Genomic DNA, 16,645 nt, shown 5'->3' with positions numbered 1-16,645 from the left:
CCCCCCCCCCCGTCCCCCGCGCCCAGAGGAGCTGCAGTCCAGCGGTAAAGCGTGTCTTGATTATAAGAATCTGCCACGCAGTTTTCCACGGTGGCTGTGTTGCTGGGGAGCACTGTTTCCTGGGTGGGGGCGGTGGTGCACCCCTCAGAGGACAGCTGCTATCCCATTTCACCAGTAAAACCCACCCGATGGTGACCTCCTGCAGCGGCTAGAACGCAGCCCACCCCTACCCCGCCCTGTGTGCCCGCCCTGCCCTGGCCTAACAGCAAGGCCCTGTCCTGCAGGTGGTGCAGTCGCTGGGCTTCGCAATCTACCGCGCGCTGGACTGGGGGCTGGCCGAGCACGAGGAACGCGAGCTCAGCCCGCAGCTGGAGCGGCTCATCGACCTCATGGCCAACAGCGACTGCGATGACGACGGCGGTGGCGGGACGGCCGACGAAGGATACGGGGGTCCCGAGGAGGAAGAGGAAGCAGAGGGCGGCCCCCGCACCGTGCGCACCTTCGCGCAGGCTATGCGCCTGTGTGCCGCGCGCCTGACCGAGCCCCGGGGCGCACAGACCCACTACCAGGCCGTGTGCCGCGCGCTCTTCGTGGAGACACTGGAACTGCGCGCCTTCCTCGCCAGGGTCCGGGAAGCCAAGGAGGTAAGCCGAGGGAGCTGCCCAGGCCGGAGAGCCAAGGATTTGCTCGGAGTGGAGGGTAGTGGGTGGGGCCAGCCGAGCGAGGGGTGGGGTCCCAGAGGCGCCTCCACAGGCAGAGGTGGGGCAGGTGGGCAGGGCCCGGCCCTCTCCCTGCCTAGTTCCTTCTGTCCCTCCGTCTGTCCACAGTGGGTGTCCACTCTGTGGCAGACGGTCCTGAACACTTTGTAGGTTTTAGCTTAATCCTCAGTGTCCTGCTTACCTGGCTTTGCACAGAGGGGACCAGAGGCTCAGAAATTCACAAACTGGTGCCTTTACCCATGACCTCACTCGTGTTGTCTCTAAGTCAGTCCTTAGCTTCCCTGGTCCTCATGTTTACATCTGCAAAAGGGACTGTGTCTCCAGGTCTCCTGCCCCAGAGCTGGTTCCTTCTGAAAACAGGGAGCAGAGGTGCCAACAGGTTGGAGCTTTGGGGAGGTGGGCAGTTCAGTGAGGGGTCACTCGTCCAGGTGTTTGTCCCTGGATGACAGTCCCACATTCCTCTCCACCCCCAACCACCACCACCCCCACCCCCACCGTGGTTTTCACCCATTTCCCAGTTGAGCAGCTGGAGGTGCTAAGAGGTCGTGTTCTCACCCCAGGTCACAGCTAGTACGGAGCAGAAGGGCTTGACCGGCTCCCGGCTGGCATTCTCCCCACAGCTGTTCTGCTGCTTCATGGTCTCAAAGTCAGGAGGTGACAGGCTTTGCTCAACTCTCACAGCCTCTCCCTTGGAGAGAACTGAGGTGTTTCGTTGAAATGAGGGTCACAGCCCACAGGGACCCCTGCCTTCCACCAGCATTTCACAGATGAGGAGGAAAATGGAGACTTTGGAGAGGTCAGGAGGTACTTTTGGAATTAACCGGTGCTGGTCCCTGATGTTACCCTGACCCTTCGTTGGCGAGTGTCTCCTTCCTGCCCAGCTTCCCCAGGCCTGGGCCTGAGCACTCTCAGGGTTGCTCTCACCAGGGGCCTGGCATCTAGCGCAGGACAGCTCAGTTGCTGCTCGGGTCACTTGGCCTCGTCTGCAGCCCACTCATAGCCCAAAGTGTGTGTGTGTGGTCCCTCTGCCCACCCGCTGCCCCCCAGCCCCATCCTTTGTCTTCCCTCCACTCCTGCTCAGCATCGCAGAGATATCCTGCCAGTGCTTTAATTGTGGCTGCCCCTAATGCTTGTCTGCTTTTCCTTTTGTTTTGATTGGACTCTAGAGGATGGGTGGGGACTGTGTCTGAAACTCACACCCCACTAGGGAGACGTCCATTCTGGTTTTCCCGAGACTGCCTTCAGAGCACTGTCTTCTTGGAGCCACTGCTCTTGCTGTTGCAGCCTCTTCAGGTCCACTGCCGAGTGGATCCTCCCTGGAAGACAAGTTCCTCTTTTTCTTGAGGACCCTCCCGTTTCCTGACTCTTCAGGGTCACTGTGTGGTTCCTTTCTGGGGAAAGATTTCTTCCTCTTGGGAGGAACTCCACAGCCAGCTGTCTCTTCAAGGTCACCACTAACTGGCTCCTCCTTGGAAAGCATTTCTTTTCCTTGAGTTTGAGAAGGAGACAGATGGGTCTTCCATTCCATTCTCCTGAAGAGCCTCTTGAGCTTCTGTTTTTTCTTCTTTGGGGTCTTTTACTTGTCTCCTTGCACTCCTGTGTGGCACTAAGGATCCTAATGATTTTCAGTTGCCTGGCTGTTGCTGAGGTCAGTTCCTTGACTAGGCAATAAAAGCTCTTTCTTTAGGTGTAAACAGCTCTGGACTTCAAGCAGTTGACCCAGGAGAAGTCAGGGGACTGGAGGAGGCAGTGAGAAGTGGGCTACTGGCAGTGTGTGACTGGGCTGGCATTGAGAGCAGAAACAGCCTGCTCAGGGGCAGTAGAGCTGCTCCAGAAAGGTCAGGAGACCCACCTTCATGCCCTTTGTCCACAGAGACGCAGGTCACACCCAGCTCTATTTTTAGAACCACACACCTTGTGCTTCTGAGAGACTTGGCTCAGTTTTCTAGAGCATCCCAGGGCAGTTTGGCAAGTGGCTTGGGAGGGAAGCCGGGGTGACCGGTTCTGTTTGACCTGGGGGATGGGGTGGCAGAGGCTGTGGGCTAAAGGCAGATGCTGCTCCAGCATGGAGGGCCAGTGAGAGCAGAGCCCACCCTGCTGCTAAGATCCAGGGCAATGAACTTAGCACCCTCTTCACAAATTCTCAGCAGAAAACAGCTCCCTGAGCATTCCCAACATCTTTCCTGGGCCCTCACCTTGCTGGTGGCGTTTTTCCCAGTTCGTGAAATACATCTCTATGACTTTGGGGTCTGCTGAGTGACTCGCCCTCTTGCCCATCCATCCACCTATCCAACTATCTACTTACTGATTCATTTATTCACTCAATCAATGCTTAAGACCTAGCATGTGTCACACAATGCTGGGAGCCAGATTTAAAACAACCCCAAAGCTGAAAACATAGTTCTGACCTCATGGAGCCAACCATTCAGAAAACAATCAAAGAAGCAGATGACTGTAGGCTCCAGACGGGATGACATGCACAGAAGAGGCTGTGGGGTTCCACGAGGGTGGGTGTGCCCTGTGAGCGGCAGTCTGGAGCCCTTCCCAGATGTGCGAGGGCCTCATGCCTGCATCGTGGAGGAAGGGGGCCCCATGGAGGAGTGTGGGTCAGTGTGAGGAGGCCATGGGTTCTGCTGCAGCCAGGGGTTGCTGCAAGGGTCATGCTTCCCCTGGCCCTTGCGCGGGAGGAGCGGCCACCAATAGCCAGCAGGACATGAGTGTTTCCATGTGGTTCTAAGGCTGATGGCTTGGTTCCCTCAGATACCTTTCTGTGCCCCAAAGCCTTGTCCAAAATGCCCACGTGGCGTAGAAGCATCCCCAGGGGGCAGACCAGCAGGGCGCACAGCCCCACTAATCCCGTTCTCCCATTTCTCCCGGACTTAACAGATGCTGCAGAGGCTCCGGGAGGATGAACCACAGGCAGAGAAGCCCCTTGTGGAGCTGGACAGCCTCAGGCGCACAGACTGGGTAAGACACGTGGGCACAGAGGGGGCACAGGCCTGGAGCCCCGCCCAGAGCTAAGGGCCATTTCCCTCTTCTCGTGGGCCTAGGCCCGACTCTGGGTCCAGCTCATGCGGGAGCTCCGCCATGGGGTGAAGCTGAAGAAGGTGCAGGAGCAAGAGTTCAACCCCCTGCCCACAGAGTTCCAGCTCACCCCCTTCGAGATGCTCATGCAGGACATCCGTGCCAGGAACTACAAACTGCGCAAGGTCATGGTAAGCCACTCAAGGTCATGGCGGGCCGGGTTAAAGAGGTTGCATGTTCAGGCCCCTCTGCCTGCCGGAGCCCCTGCTTGATGCGCTGGTCACTGAACCAGGGAGTCCAGTGGGAATAGGCAATGTGGCCTCGAGTCATATACCTCATGGTCCTTTCAGGGACATAGTGTGACATTGGCAGGGAGAAGGGGACCAGGGGTGGGAGCTGAGGCTGTGGGATTGTCCCACTTAACTCTCACAGGGCCTCGTGGTGTGCCAGCATTGCTCTGAGAATCTAAACACGTGAGTTAATCTCACTCTTACGAAGACCCTGTGAGGTAAAGCCACTGACCTGTGTTTCAACATAAAGAATCTGAGATGCAGGGAAAGCTGGTGGTCAGGTCTTGAAGGCCACAGCCACAAAGCCACTGAGGGGGAGGCTGGGTGAACCCCTATCATGGCTGCAGCCCAAGCAGACGGTCCCTTAGCCTTGCTGCCCTCCTTCTCTCCCACAGGTTGACGGGGACATCCCTCCCAGAGTGAAGAAAGATGCCCATGAACTCATCCTGGACTTCATCCGCTCCCGGCCTCCACTGAAGCAGGTACCAGCCCCTCGGGGCATCCGGAAGGTTGGTTCTGGGATGCTGCCTGCCGGAGCACGCAGGGCCTCCAGGGAGCTGGCCCTCCACCTGGTGCTGCTAAACCCCCTGCAGGTCTCAGAGAGAAGGCTTCGCCCCTTACCTCAGAAGCAGAGAACTCTGCACGAGAAGATCCTGGAGGAGATCAAGCAGGAACGCAGGCTACGCCCTGTGGAGAGCAGGCGCTGGGACAGCCGGGGCGAGCGGGGTGAGCACGGGACACCCCTCCCCTGCACCTCGTCTCCCCCTGCGCTGTCCTGTCCATCCTGCCTCACCTCCTGCCTCCCCCAGGGTTCGGCTCTCTGCCCTGCATCCTCAACGCCTGCTCTGGGGACGTCAAGTCCACTTCCTGCATCAACCTGTCCGTCACGGATGTCGGGAGCAGCGCCCAGCGCCCGAGGCCCCGGGTCCTGCTCAAGGCCCCTACGTTGGCTGAGATGGAAGAGATGAACACTTCTGAGGTCAGAGCCCACAGGTTCCTGAAGAGAGACTGACATGAGGAGGAGGTGGGGCAGGGGAGGAGTGATGAGGAGGGGAGGGAAGGAAGCAGGGAGGAGAAGTAGGGGAGAGAAGGAGGTTCTAGAGAACAGAACACAGCCAGGGTGCAGCATCCAGCTGTGGGCCCTCTGCTCGGGGTCCTGTCTGCACCCTGCTGTGAAGCTGTGTCCTGCTGTGGGGCTGGGTCTGCCCTGGGGACAAGCCTGGTGGGGCTCAGGCACCCTCTCCCATCTTGGTCACTCACAAGGGTGACTGAGACAGTGGCCTGGAGCCTCTGTTGTCTCAGCACGTAAAAGGATGAAATGGAGAGCCACGTCCTCCTGGGCTGGGCAGCTGCACTTGGAGGTGCAAAGCCTACAGGTCCCAGCATGACTCCTCAGCCTGGCTGCATTACCCTCTGACCCTGGCGACTGGGCTGGGGGCTGTCTCCACGTGACCCACGTGACCCCAGGCCTGTCATCTCCAGGACTTTCCAGGGACCTCAGGGCAGGGGCTGGCTTCTGAAGCATGTGTCTCCCCTGGCCAGGGTAGTGCATAGCGGTCAGCTTGTGCACCCCACGCCTTGGTCCAGGGACAGGCAGGAGGCACTGGGGCAGAGCGGTCTAGTGATGCTAGACTGGACTGTCCACAGGAGGGTGGACAGGGTGTTGCTGGGCTGATGTGTCCACAGGAGGAAGAGTCACCGTGCGGAGAGGGGACGCTGAAGCGAGATCGTTCTTTCTCTGAGCACGACCTGGCGCAGCTCCGGAGCGAGGTGACCTCTGGTCTGCAGCCGGCCCCTCAGCCCCCCGGAGGCCTGGAGTTGTCCCGTCCGCGAGCAGGCAGCATGCAGTCCTGGAGGCCGAGCCCTCTGGAGCCGAGTACGTGGCCCCTCCCTCCCTGGATGCCTTCCTGCAGGTCCTGCTGCTCCAGAGGGAGCTTGCGCTGCCGGAGGGACATTTATCACCTCAGGCAGCCACACTCCACCTTTTAAAACTCTGCTAAAGTAGTAATCCATATCCAGTGTAAAACTTCGGAAAAATCCCCACAATTCTTTTACCTAGAGATGTTAACTTTGCCATATTGGTCTGTAGAAAGACAGCTGGACCAATGGATGGATTGACAGACCGTTCTAATCTTTTTCTTTCCTGTCAGTGGGAAGGGGCCCAGAGAGCATGCACACCACTCTGGACTGGACTAGTCCCCTGGGGTTCGTCACAGCCCCGTCCCTTCCTGTCGGTCAGCCGGCCACTCTAGGTTAGCTGGTCCCACAGTGCTGAGGCCTGGTTGCCATCCCGCCCACTGCCTCTTTGTGCCTAGCACAGCCCTGCGACCCAGAGCTGCTGCGGGTTGTCCTGACAGCCCCTGTCTCTTCCACCAGGTTCTCTCCCCGTCAGTGTCCAGTCCCAGCCTGACCCCAGCTCCCTCCCGCGCAGTGACGTGAGCTCAGTCGAGGACAGGCAGGGGGCCTCCGCGGCCCCGGACGCCAGTCACCAGTGGCTGGTGAGTGACAGAAGCACTGTGGGGCAGGGTGGCCGGGGTGGGGGCCAGCGAGAGGGGACAGGGAGTGCCTCTTTCGGGCTCAGGAGTGGTGGGGGGCCCCTCTCAGTGGATGCCTGGGGAGGTTGGTCTTTGCTGCCACCTCCTGGGCCTTCTGGGCACTGCAGCCCAGGCCAGAGAAGGACCTTGCTAAGGGCACAGCCTAGTCCCATCTCTCAGGGTCAGGGCACATGAGAAGGCAGAATGCTGACACTGGACAGCACTTTCTCGGGTCTCAACTCTGGCTCCGGGCCTTTCCCTCTCTGTGCCGCAGTTCCCTCTCCTGTGAATTTTGTCTGACCTGTAATCATGAACTAACAATTGCTGACATCTTGAGGCTCCCACTTGGACCTGAGCCAAATGGAGTGCCTGCAGGGCCACAGGGCACCTTGCTGGCATGTGGAGGGGGTCCAGAGGGTGGCTGTCATTATTGTTTCATTGAGGTTTTACCGAGAGGCTCAAGTGAGAACGGATGTTCAAAGGCTTTGAAAAGTCAAGGTCATGTCACTGTAATACTCCCCAACTGAAGGGCATGCTTTACCCTCTGAGCCCTGTATTAGGTATCTGACTACATAGAAAATCACCCTTCACTTAGCAGCTGAAACAGCACACAGTTACCATCTCATCATCTCTCTGGGTCCAGAGCCCGGAAGTGGCCTCCATGGGGCTGCAGTGGCAGGGCTGCGTCTCACCTGGAGGCTTGACCTGGGCTGGAGGACCCTTCCTAGGAAACTCCTCCCCCGGCTCTGGGCGGGGCCCCAGCTCGTCCCAGGTGAAGCACCCTCGGGAGGTGGCGTCCCTGAGTTAGCATCTGAGAAGCGGAAGGAAGCCTGTGTCTTTATGACACATTCTCAGGACCAACACTGTCAATTCCACCTTATCCATTCCATACAAGTCAGTCACTAAGTCCTACTTAGGGAACTACATCTTATTTATTTGGCTGTGTGTGGTCTTGGTTGCTGCTCTCTGGATCCTCCTTGCATTAAGTGGAGCTCTTTCCTTGCGGCACGTGGCATCTCTAATTGTGGGGCAGGCTCCAGAGCACAGTAGTGGGCCCAGTAGTCATGATATGAGGGCTTAGTTGCCCGGTGGCTTGTCCCCTTTTTTTAAAGATGGATTCTTTATTAAAGATGTTATTATTTTTTATTTTATTTATTTTTGGCTATACTGGGTCTTTGTAGCTGCATGCCAGCTTTTTCTAGTTACAGCGAGCAGAGGCTACTCTCTAACTATGGTGGAAGGGCTTCTCACTGCAGTGGCTTCTTGTGCCGTAGAGCACAAGCTCTGGAATTGCAGAGTGCGGCTCACTAGTTGCAGCACATGGGCGTAGTGGGCTCTGTGGCATGTGGGATCTTCCTGGACCCAGGATCAAAGCCTTGTTCCCTGCATTGGCAGGTGGATTCTTAACCTCTGGGCCACCAGGGAAGTCCCAGGACCACCTCTTGAAGGGAGAGATGTCAAGCAATCAGGGGACATGTGTTTAATAGCAAGTCTCGTGAGTCTTTCTCCAGCTCAGGACTCGAGAGCTTTCCAAGAGGCTTGGCTGTCAAACCCCTGAACTGCGATGACCTTGCCTCAACCCAATCTGCTGAGCACCCAAGTTGAGATCTCTTAGCAATGTGTACAGTGAGTGTAACATCTGTAAGGTTAGAGGGAAATTGTTCACATATAAACAGCACCACCAGGCTACAGGAAACACTAATCAGAAGCCCGGAGACCTGGATGCTTCAGGTGAGAGGAGAGAACACAAGGTCCCAGATTCACCCAGTGCCAGATAGTAGCAGCTGACCAACAAGTGTAAATAGGAGAAAATCTGACCACAAACACCATCCACTTCCACATCCTCTGGTGCCTCCCATGCCACCTTGTCTTCATAGCTAACATTTTGATTCTGGTGCCAGACACTGCATCTTCTTAGTGGAGCTGAAATACCCTACTTCATAGAAGAGGAAGTGACCCTTTGAGAAGTCAAATTCTGTGCTAAGAACACAGGATTGTTCTCCTGGGGCAGAACAGGGTATACTCACCATGACAGCCCAAAGGGCCAGGCAGTTATGACGAGGTGGACAGGAGCATCCAACTGACTAACAGACCCAGAGTGGCAGTGGATGGTTAGCACTGGGAAGGAGGAGGGAGTGCGGTGGTTGGGGGTTCCAGGAGGCTGGGGGCAGGAGGGGGCGTGGTGGTGTTGGGGTTCCAGGAAGAGTGAGGCGGGGGGCAGGAGGGCACTCTGGTGGGGGTTCCAGGAGGGAGGCAGTGGCCCTGGGGACTCTGGGTGACTTTGATTGTCCTGGGGTGTTTTCAGGTGAGCCACAAGGTTGGAGGCAGATGGTTCAGGTCTGGGTAGCATCATGAACAAAGGTGGGAGGTGCTGAAGGGTATGTGAGCAATGAGGTCATCAAGGGGCTGGCTGCCAGTTGAGTTGTTGGGCCCAGGTCAGAGAGCTGCCTGTAGGAGTGTCCCAGGAGCAGTACAGCCTCAAGGCATGGGCGTTCTGGGGAGCTTGCCGGGACTGAGGCCGGGAAGATGCCAAGTCCTCAGGGAAGTGGGGAACTTGTGAAGACGCCCTGAGAGCCTGAGACCAATGCCTCAGGCCTCCTGCCCCAGGAGTTCAGCCACCCCGTGGAAAGCCTGGCTCTGACGGTGGAGGAGGTGATGGACGTGCGTCGTGTGCTGGTAAAGGCAGAGATGGAGAAGTTCCTGCAGAACAAGGAGCTCTTCAGCAGCCTGAAGAAGGGGAAGGTGAGGAGCTGGGTGGAGGGTAGGTGTGGGCAGGCCTGGGCCTGGCGAGTTTGGGACAACACGGCTCCAACCAGGCTCTCCTCACAGATTTGCTGCTGCTGCCGAGCCAAGTTCCCGCTGTTGTCATGGCCACCCTCCTGTCTCTTTTGCAAGAGGTGAGCCTTCTGTACGCACCTTGGCTGTGAATTCACAGGGGAAGGAGGTAGGAAGCCTCTCGCTTTCTGTCCAGTAGGGCTTCCTGTGGTTCGGGGCATGTTCCATCAGGCACGGTGACCAGTGCAACCAAGGAACAAAATTTTCAATTTAACAACTGAGGGACCCCCGCTTTCATCCAAGATTGGGTAATAGGAAGCAGAACAGGCATTTTCCAGAGGAAACGGCCAAAAAAAAAAAAAAAGATGCAAAAACATGAAACATTAGTCCTCAAGAACCAATCAGGTATGAAGCAAGTACCAGAAAGCAGACAGGGTAAGCTCTGTCCTATGACTGCCTCAGCCTGTTCAGCTCCTGCGGTGGAGGAGGTACAGCTGGGAACAGGGGTACCTGGGCACAGCTAGAGTTCACAGCACAGATCTCCAGAGGGGAGAGTGTTCTCCAGGAAGCAGGTCTCAGAGACCTTCACAAGGTCCTCCTTGCATATTCAGAGTTCTGATCAGTACATACATGAAGGAAATTCCTGAGGGTGTGGAAACCTGGCCCACTGCCTATTTTAGAAATAAAGATTATTACAACATAGTCACACCCACTTATTTATTATTCATTTAGTCACACCTAAAATGTTGACTATCTGAGCTTTTAGAGGAAAAGTTTACTGACCCTGTCCTACAGATTTAAAGGAACAGTGCCAGGAATAGTGTCTCTTCCCACCAACTAAGGTGGCAAGTTGTGACTCATGGGCTGCTGAGTGAATCACAGAAAGGTCTTGCCTCACTACCAGGAATAAGCACCCCCACAACTGAGCAACTTCACTTTCACTTTTCACTTTCATGCATTGGAGAAGGAAATGGCAACCCACTCCAGTGTTCTTGCCTGGAGAATCCCAGGGACGGGGGAGCCTGGTGGGCTGCCGTCTATGGGGTCGCAGAGTCGGACACGACTGAAGCGACTTAGCAGCAGCAGCAGCCTGAGTGCTGCTCCAGAACTAACAAATCAAAGTCAGATCAGAAAAGACCAAACTATTCCCAAGGATCTTAACTGCTTCCTAGAATAAAACTCAAGTCTATGTGTCTACGTATATTCGCTCAGTTGTGTCCGACTCTTTGTGACCCTGTGGACTATACATGGAATTCTCTAGGCCGTAATACTGGAGTGGGTAGCCTTTCCCTTCTCCAGGGGATCTTCCCAATCCAGGGTTCAAACCCAGGTCTCCCCACATTGCAGGCAGATTCTTTACCAGCTGAGCCACAAGGGATGCCCAAGAATACTGGAGTGGGTAGCCTATCCCTTCTCCAGCAGATCTTCTCGACCCAGGAATTGAACTTGGGTCTCCTGCATTGCAGGTGGATTCTCTACCAACTGAGCTATCAGGGAAGCCCATAAAACTCAAGAATAGGAGTAAAAAAATAGCCAGCATCAAGCCAGATAAAGCGCCTGTCATCCAATTGCAGATTACCAGGCATGTCAAGAAACAGGAAAACATGACCCATGGTGAGAAAAACCAATCAAATCATGGAGAACTGACTCAGATTATAGGATTAGCAGATAAGGACATTAAAAATTTCGAACTGCATTTTATACCTTGAAAAGTTAAAGACATGGAAGATATAAAGAAGTGACAAATGTCTAGACCTGAAATGTATGAGATGAAAAAAATTACACTGGATGATATATAGCAGATTAGACATTTAGAGTAATGTGCAGAAGAAAAGATTAGTTAACTTGAAGACACAGCAGTAGAAACTATCTGAAATAAAACACACAGAAAAAAAGAATTAAAAATGAAAATGGCATTGGCAAGCTGTGGGGTAACATTAAGAAGCCTAATACAGCTGTAAAGAAAGTCCCTAAAGATGTGGGGGCAGAAAAAGTATTTGAAGAAATAATGGCTAAAAAGGTTTTCCAAATTTGATGAAAAGTACAAACCCACAAGAAACTCAGTGAACCCCAAGCACAAGAAACATGAATAAAATCATACCAAAACTCAACAATCAAATTGATCAATGATAAAACCAATGATAAAGAAAAATTCCTTTAAAAAAAGAAATTCCTAACTTCAGTCAGCAAATAAAAGACATGTTGTGTACAGAGAAAGATAAAGATGACTGCAGATTTCTCATCGAAACACTACAAGCAGGATGTCAGTGGAACAACATCTTTTAAAGTACTGAAAGAAGAAAAAAGTGGTCAATCTAGAATTCTGTACAAGAATATTTGTGTCAAAAACAAAGGCAGAAGTAAAGACACTTCGAGAAATACGAAAGCCACCAGCAGACCCATACTGGGACAAATGGTAAACAAGGCTTGCTGCATAAAATTAAAATGATGCAGATGGAGATCTGAATGTACACAAAGGAATAAGAGCACTAGGAACAGTGGCTACTAAGATGTATCTCTCCTAACATAAAAGATTCTCTTCCTGTGCCTCCTTAAAAGATAAACCGGTGCTTCCCTGATGACTTACTGGTAAGGAATCTGCCTGCCAATGCAGGGGACATGGGTTTGATCCCTGATCTGAGAGGACCCCACTTGCCACACAACGACCAAGCCCATGGGCCACAGTTATTGAGCCTGCACTCTAGAGCCTGGGAGCTGCAACTACTGCAGCCCACGCACCCTCGAGCCTGGGCTCCCCAAGAACAGAAGCCACTGCAACGAAAAGCCTGTGCACCGAAACTAGAGTGAGCCCCCACTCTCTGCACTAGAGAAAAGCCCATGCGGCAGTGAAGACCCAGCACAGCCAAAAACAAACAGATGAGAAAAAACAAAGGGTAAGCCAATATGTAGCACCCAGCAAGGTAAAATTCAGTCTGCCATCCAAACAGAGTTTATTAGGAATGCAAAAAAGTAATAAAAAATGTATTTTGGGGCTTCTAACAGATGTATAAGTAAAAATACCCTAACAATATCATTAAAACTGAAGGTGAGGATCAGAAATATGCTGTTATAAGTTTTTTATACTGTATATTAGATGGTAAAATATGACTAGAAGGAAAACTGTGATAAGTTAAAGATGATCCTGTGAGCCCAAACACAACCATTGAATTAGCCTTTAAGTCAAAAAAGAATATACTGGATTGGCTGAAAAGTTCATTTGGGTTTTTCCAAATAAACTTTTTGGCCAACCCAATAAAATGGAATCATAAAAAAAAAATACAGAAAGCAGAAGAATGAAAAAAGAACAAATGTGACAGAAAGAAGACAAATCCCAAGATGACAGACTTAAACCCAACTGTATCAACAATTACATTAAACATAAATGGCTTAAACAAGCCAATTAAAAGACAGTTTCCCCTATTGATTAAAAAAAGCAAGACTATCTGCTGTCTATAAGTTGTGTATTTTTTTTTTTGGCTGTGCCATGCAGCTTGTGGGATTTTAGTTCCCCTACCAGGGATCAAATGTACACCCTCTGCATTGGAAGTGTGGAGTCTTAACCTCTAGGCCACCAGGTAATTCCTATGACCTGTAGTTTAAATAAAAGACACAAATTGATTGGAAGAAGGATGGAGAAAGATACCTCATGCCAATAGTAGTCTAAAGAAAGCCTGAGGTGGTAGGTTAATACCATACAAAGTAGACTATGGAACAGAGAATATTACCAGAGTTAAAGGAGTTCATTTCATGGTGATAAAGGAAGGAAATAATTCTGAACACTTTCTGTACCTATCAAGAGATTCAAGATACATGGAACAAAACGTTGACAGAATGGCAAGGAAAAATAGCTAAATCCATGGTTATAATTAGAGAAATGAAAAACTAAGGGTGTAGGAGATTTGAATGACACCATCACCAACTTAATCTATGTGATGTTTACAGAAATTAGTCCTTACAATGGGATGTACATTCTTGTCAAGTACACATGGAACATTCACCAACATGATTGTACTCTGGGTCATAAAACAGGTCTCAGAAATGTGGAAGGATTTATATCATACAGAGTATGTTCCCTGACCACAGTGAAATCAAATCAAATGAATACAGAGGTTTGTTGATGGCAGATTAAGGATGGGACATCCCTCTAAGAGTATATGGTCCCTTGTTTTAAAAAATGAATTTGGACAGTTTGCACTGATGTGGAGAAGAACCCTGGTGTATCTTGATAGCTTAGTACACAGGATACCCCATGCCATGTATTTTACTGTTATTTTAAATGTATGTTTTTGTTCATTTATGCTTCGATCTGGAGCATGGAAAGTGTGCTAGTAGGGAGCATCTCCAGAATGGGCTATACAGGAGAGAACTCATGACTAAAATTCTCTCTAGTGTTTGAATTTTTACAACAAAAAGGCATGTACTTTTGAAATCACATATGGATGGGAAATAAACATTACTCACTGCTTAAAGCTGGGCATGTCACCTGACGGCCCTCTGGCTGTGGCAGTGCTCATGTGGGGGAAGTCAGGCACCCTCCACTGCAGATCCATGGTCCCCAGAAAGAGCCTGGAAGGAAGGAGTATTTTGGGTGTGGAGCTAAGTAAAAAGAAAAGCAAGATTTGGGAGTAAAATGAGACTAAAACACTCATGTGGCCAGGGGGCAAGCAGAAGGCGGCAACAGTCTAGCCTGGCCTGCGTGCTAGACCCCTTGAGCTGACCCTACTAACCCTCTTCTTTCCTCTTCAGAGCCGTCTGCAACTCCTGTAGCATAAAGGTGAGGACCACCTGGGGTCAGAGCGAGGCCCCGTGTCCTGAGCATCCTGCAGCCTGGCGGGGTTGTCTGGGAATGAGGTGGGGGGTTGACAGAGGTTCTGCTATCTCGAGTCTGATGACCCCCCTCACTAGTCACTTCTTTCATCTTCTCCTTCCAGGAAGAACCCACTTCTACACTGCCCAAGACTGCAGTGTAAAGACCCTGTGGATGGTGTTTTTAAAAAAAAAAAAAAATTCTGTTTTAGTAGGCCAGTGCCAAGAAACCCTTCTCTAAAGTCTCCTTCCAACACCACAATCCTCAAGTGTTTTTGGAAGGGCTCGTTTTAGATACAGCAGCTTGTGGTGTCTGTGTATACCTGAGGTGCAATTTGGGTGTCACTCCTTTATCTCTCCTTTATCCCAGAGATAGTCATCTGTTTGAGAGGTTTTTACCACCATGATTTTCAAACCCTTGGCTTTTATGACCCCTCTCAATGTTAAGTGATGGTTACGTTCAGGCCACTGGGCTACACCTGGCATGTTAAAAAGGCACACTTTGCTCTACAAGGCAAGGGAACCATGCCTTCAAACGCCAGGCGTGAAGGGACGTCCAGTGAGCATGTGGGAGCAAGTGACCTCAGGCAGGGTCCTCTGCTGGCTGGGCAGGTGGCCTTTTTCGGGGGAGCGGGGTACCTGGAGTGTCTCTCTGTATTGCAGATGAAGATGCCTTCTAAGAAGTTTTCTCACATCCCCGTCTACACACTGGGCTTTGAGAGTCCTCAGAGGATGTCAACTGCCAAAACCACACCAACACAGAGAAGAGATGCCTTCCAGTGCGTGCTGCCCTTGGTGATATTCCTGATGGGCTGGGAGCTGGGCGGGGGTTTCTCTGCTGGGGAAGGAGGAGGGCAGAGTGGTCAGAGCCCAGAGTCCCAGTTCTTCCCGAGGAAGGGCTTTTGTGGGGTGGACTTTGCTTTGCCTGGCGTGGGTGTGGGGGACACAGAGGCTCGGGCGGAGCCCCCTGACAGCCCTGTCCTGCCCCAGATCGCTGCAAGGGCTGCAGTGGCGGAACGTGGAGGAGGAGTTCCCGCACATGTACACCCACGGCTGTGTCATGAAGGACGTGTGCAGCGACTGCACCGGCTTTGTGGCAGATGTGGTGCACTCCAGCCGCAGGAGCGTGGATGCGCTCAACACCACGCCGCGTCGTGCCCGCCAGACCCAGTCCCTGTATGTCCCGAACACCTGGACACTCGACCTCAAGTGATGACCTGTAACCCCTGGGCTGCCTGGCAGATGCTTCTCAAGGTGCCCCCAGACGGCCATGCCTCCAGGGAGGAGCTGGGCTAGGCCTGGACCAGGATGAGTCTCCATCCTGGGACAAGAACCCCCGTCCTCCTGATGTGCATGTACATATATACATACGTTTATATAATATATACACACAGCCTATATATTTATATTCACATCCCTTGGCCCCCAGAGCTCACGCCAGGACCCTCCCTGGAGAGACTGTTCCTCTCAGGATTCCTTGGGTGGGGTGGGAGCAGGTCTTCTCACTGAGACAAGGAGGGACAGGTGGGTGTAAGCAGAGCACACTCAGAGGTGCCGGAGTGGTGCTGGTCCGGGGGCCCTGGTAATGCTGGAGGTCCTGGTATGGGAAGGCACTCCGTAGATTGTACCCATGGCTACTCCTGGCCTAATAAAGGTGGTCTCACAGTCTTCGGTGTCAGGTGTGAACTGAGCTCTCTAGTTGCAGCAGTGGGCCTGCACTCCGAGGGCAAAGGCTGGGATCTGAGAGGCGGAGGCCGTCATGACACAAGGGTGCTCAGGGTCACTCCATGACCTGGCCATCTTGGTCTTACAGCCAGCAGGGCTGCGTGTGTGACAACCGCTCAGCTGCTTTCTATCACCTGCCAGCCTGGAAGACCCTTCGGCCTTGTCCCCCAGATCTCTGCTGCTGTTCTCTAGGCAGAGGGCTCGCTCAGGGCCTGCAGAGCTGGGGGGATGTGCGAGTGGCCACCCACGTGCTCTGCAGTGGGCTTCTGTGGTCACGCCATCTTACAGATGAGGAAGCTGAGGCTCAAAGAGGTGAGGGAACTGACCAAGATGCACAGCCAGGCCTGCTGGATGCCAGGCTCTAAGGCCTGAGGAGGCCCCAGGGACAGAACGTGCAGCAGACGGGCCTTCGGGTGAAGTGCTTTCTTTCCCCAGCTGGGATCCAGGGACACTGAGTGACACAGAGAGAGCAGCCAGGAACAACATCCAGTTCCCAGACTTGTTCTAAGCACTTCCTGTGCAGGGAGTATTATTCCCATTTTAAATTGAGAAAACTGGCACAGAGAGGATAAGGAATTGTGCCCAGTCACACAGCCAGCAAGGAGAAAGCACCTCCAAGGGTGATAACATCCCCAAGGGCAGATAATCCTGCAGGTGAGGAAGCAGGCAGGGGACACATGCAGGTCCATGCTCCCAATAAGGAGAGACTTGGGTTCTAATCCTCACAGGGATACTGTGAAATGAAAGCCACCCTGGGACAGCTGGACTAAGC

The 16,645-nt window shown here is 52.8% G+C and overlaps 1 protein-coding gene across 3 annotated transcripts in view; it reads left to right on the top strand.

The window, feature by feature from the left end:
* Nucleotides 1-15,816, top strand: part of SPIRE2 (spire type actin nucleation factor 2) — a 26,912-nt gene extending 11,096 nt beyond the window's left edge. The window contains exons 3-15 of one of the 3 annotated variants that reach the window (XR_005723374.1): nucleotides 285-644; nucleotides 3,606-3,686; nucleotides 3,770-3,934; nucleotides 4,429-4,515; nucleotides 4,627-4,759; nucleotides 4,843-5,012; nucleotides 5,720-5,909; nucleotides 6,410-6,531; nucleotides 9,175-9,309; nucleotides 9,397-9,511; nucleotides 14,089-14,116; nucleotides 14,812-14,927; nucleotides 15,139-15,816. Coding sequence is in view for 2 of the 3 variants with exons in the window: in XM_040253634.1 (XP_040109568.1) it covers nucleotides 285-644; nucleotides 3,606-3,686; nucleotides 3,770-3,934; nucleotides 4,429-4,515; nucleotides 4,627-4,759; nucleotides 4,843-5,012; nucleotides 5,720-5,909; nucleotides 6,410-6,531; nucleotides 9,175-9,309; nucleotides 9,397-9,464; nucleotides 14,089-14,116; nucleotides 14,812-14,943; nucleotides 15,139-15,444 (1,977 nt within the window). In the remaining variant the exon portion in view is untranslated. Of the gene's footprint in view, nucleotides 1-284; nucleotides 645-3,605; nucleotides 3,687-3,769; nucleotides 3,935-4,428; nucleotides 4,516-4,626; nucleotides 4,760-4,842; nucleotides 5,013-5,719; nucleotides 5,910-6,409; nucleotides 6,532-9,174; nucleotides 9,310-9,396; nucleotides 9,512-14,088; nucleotides 14,117-14,811; nucleotides 14,944-15,138 lie in introns of all 3 variants that reach the window. The other 2 variants (XM_040253635.1, XM_040253634.1) reach the window with 2 other exon arrangements.
* The last annotated feature ends 829 nt before the right edge of the window (nucleotides 15,817-16,645 follow it).

The sequence above is a fragment of the Oryx dammah genome, unplaced genomic scaffold, assembly GCF_014754425.2.
Source record: "Oryx dammah isolate SB20612 unplaced genomic scaffold, SCBI_Odam_1.1 HiC_scaffold_13, whole genome shotgun sequence".
Lineage (NCBI taxonomy): Eukaryota > Metazoa > Chordata > Mammalia > Artiodactyla > Bovidae > Oryx > Oryx dammah.
Note: the sequence above shows the minus strand (reverse complement) of the source record. Positions and strands in the feature narration are given on the sequence as shown.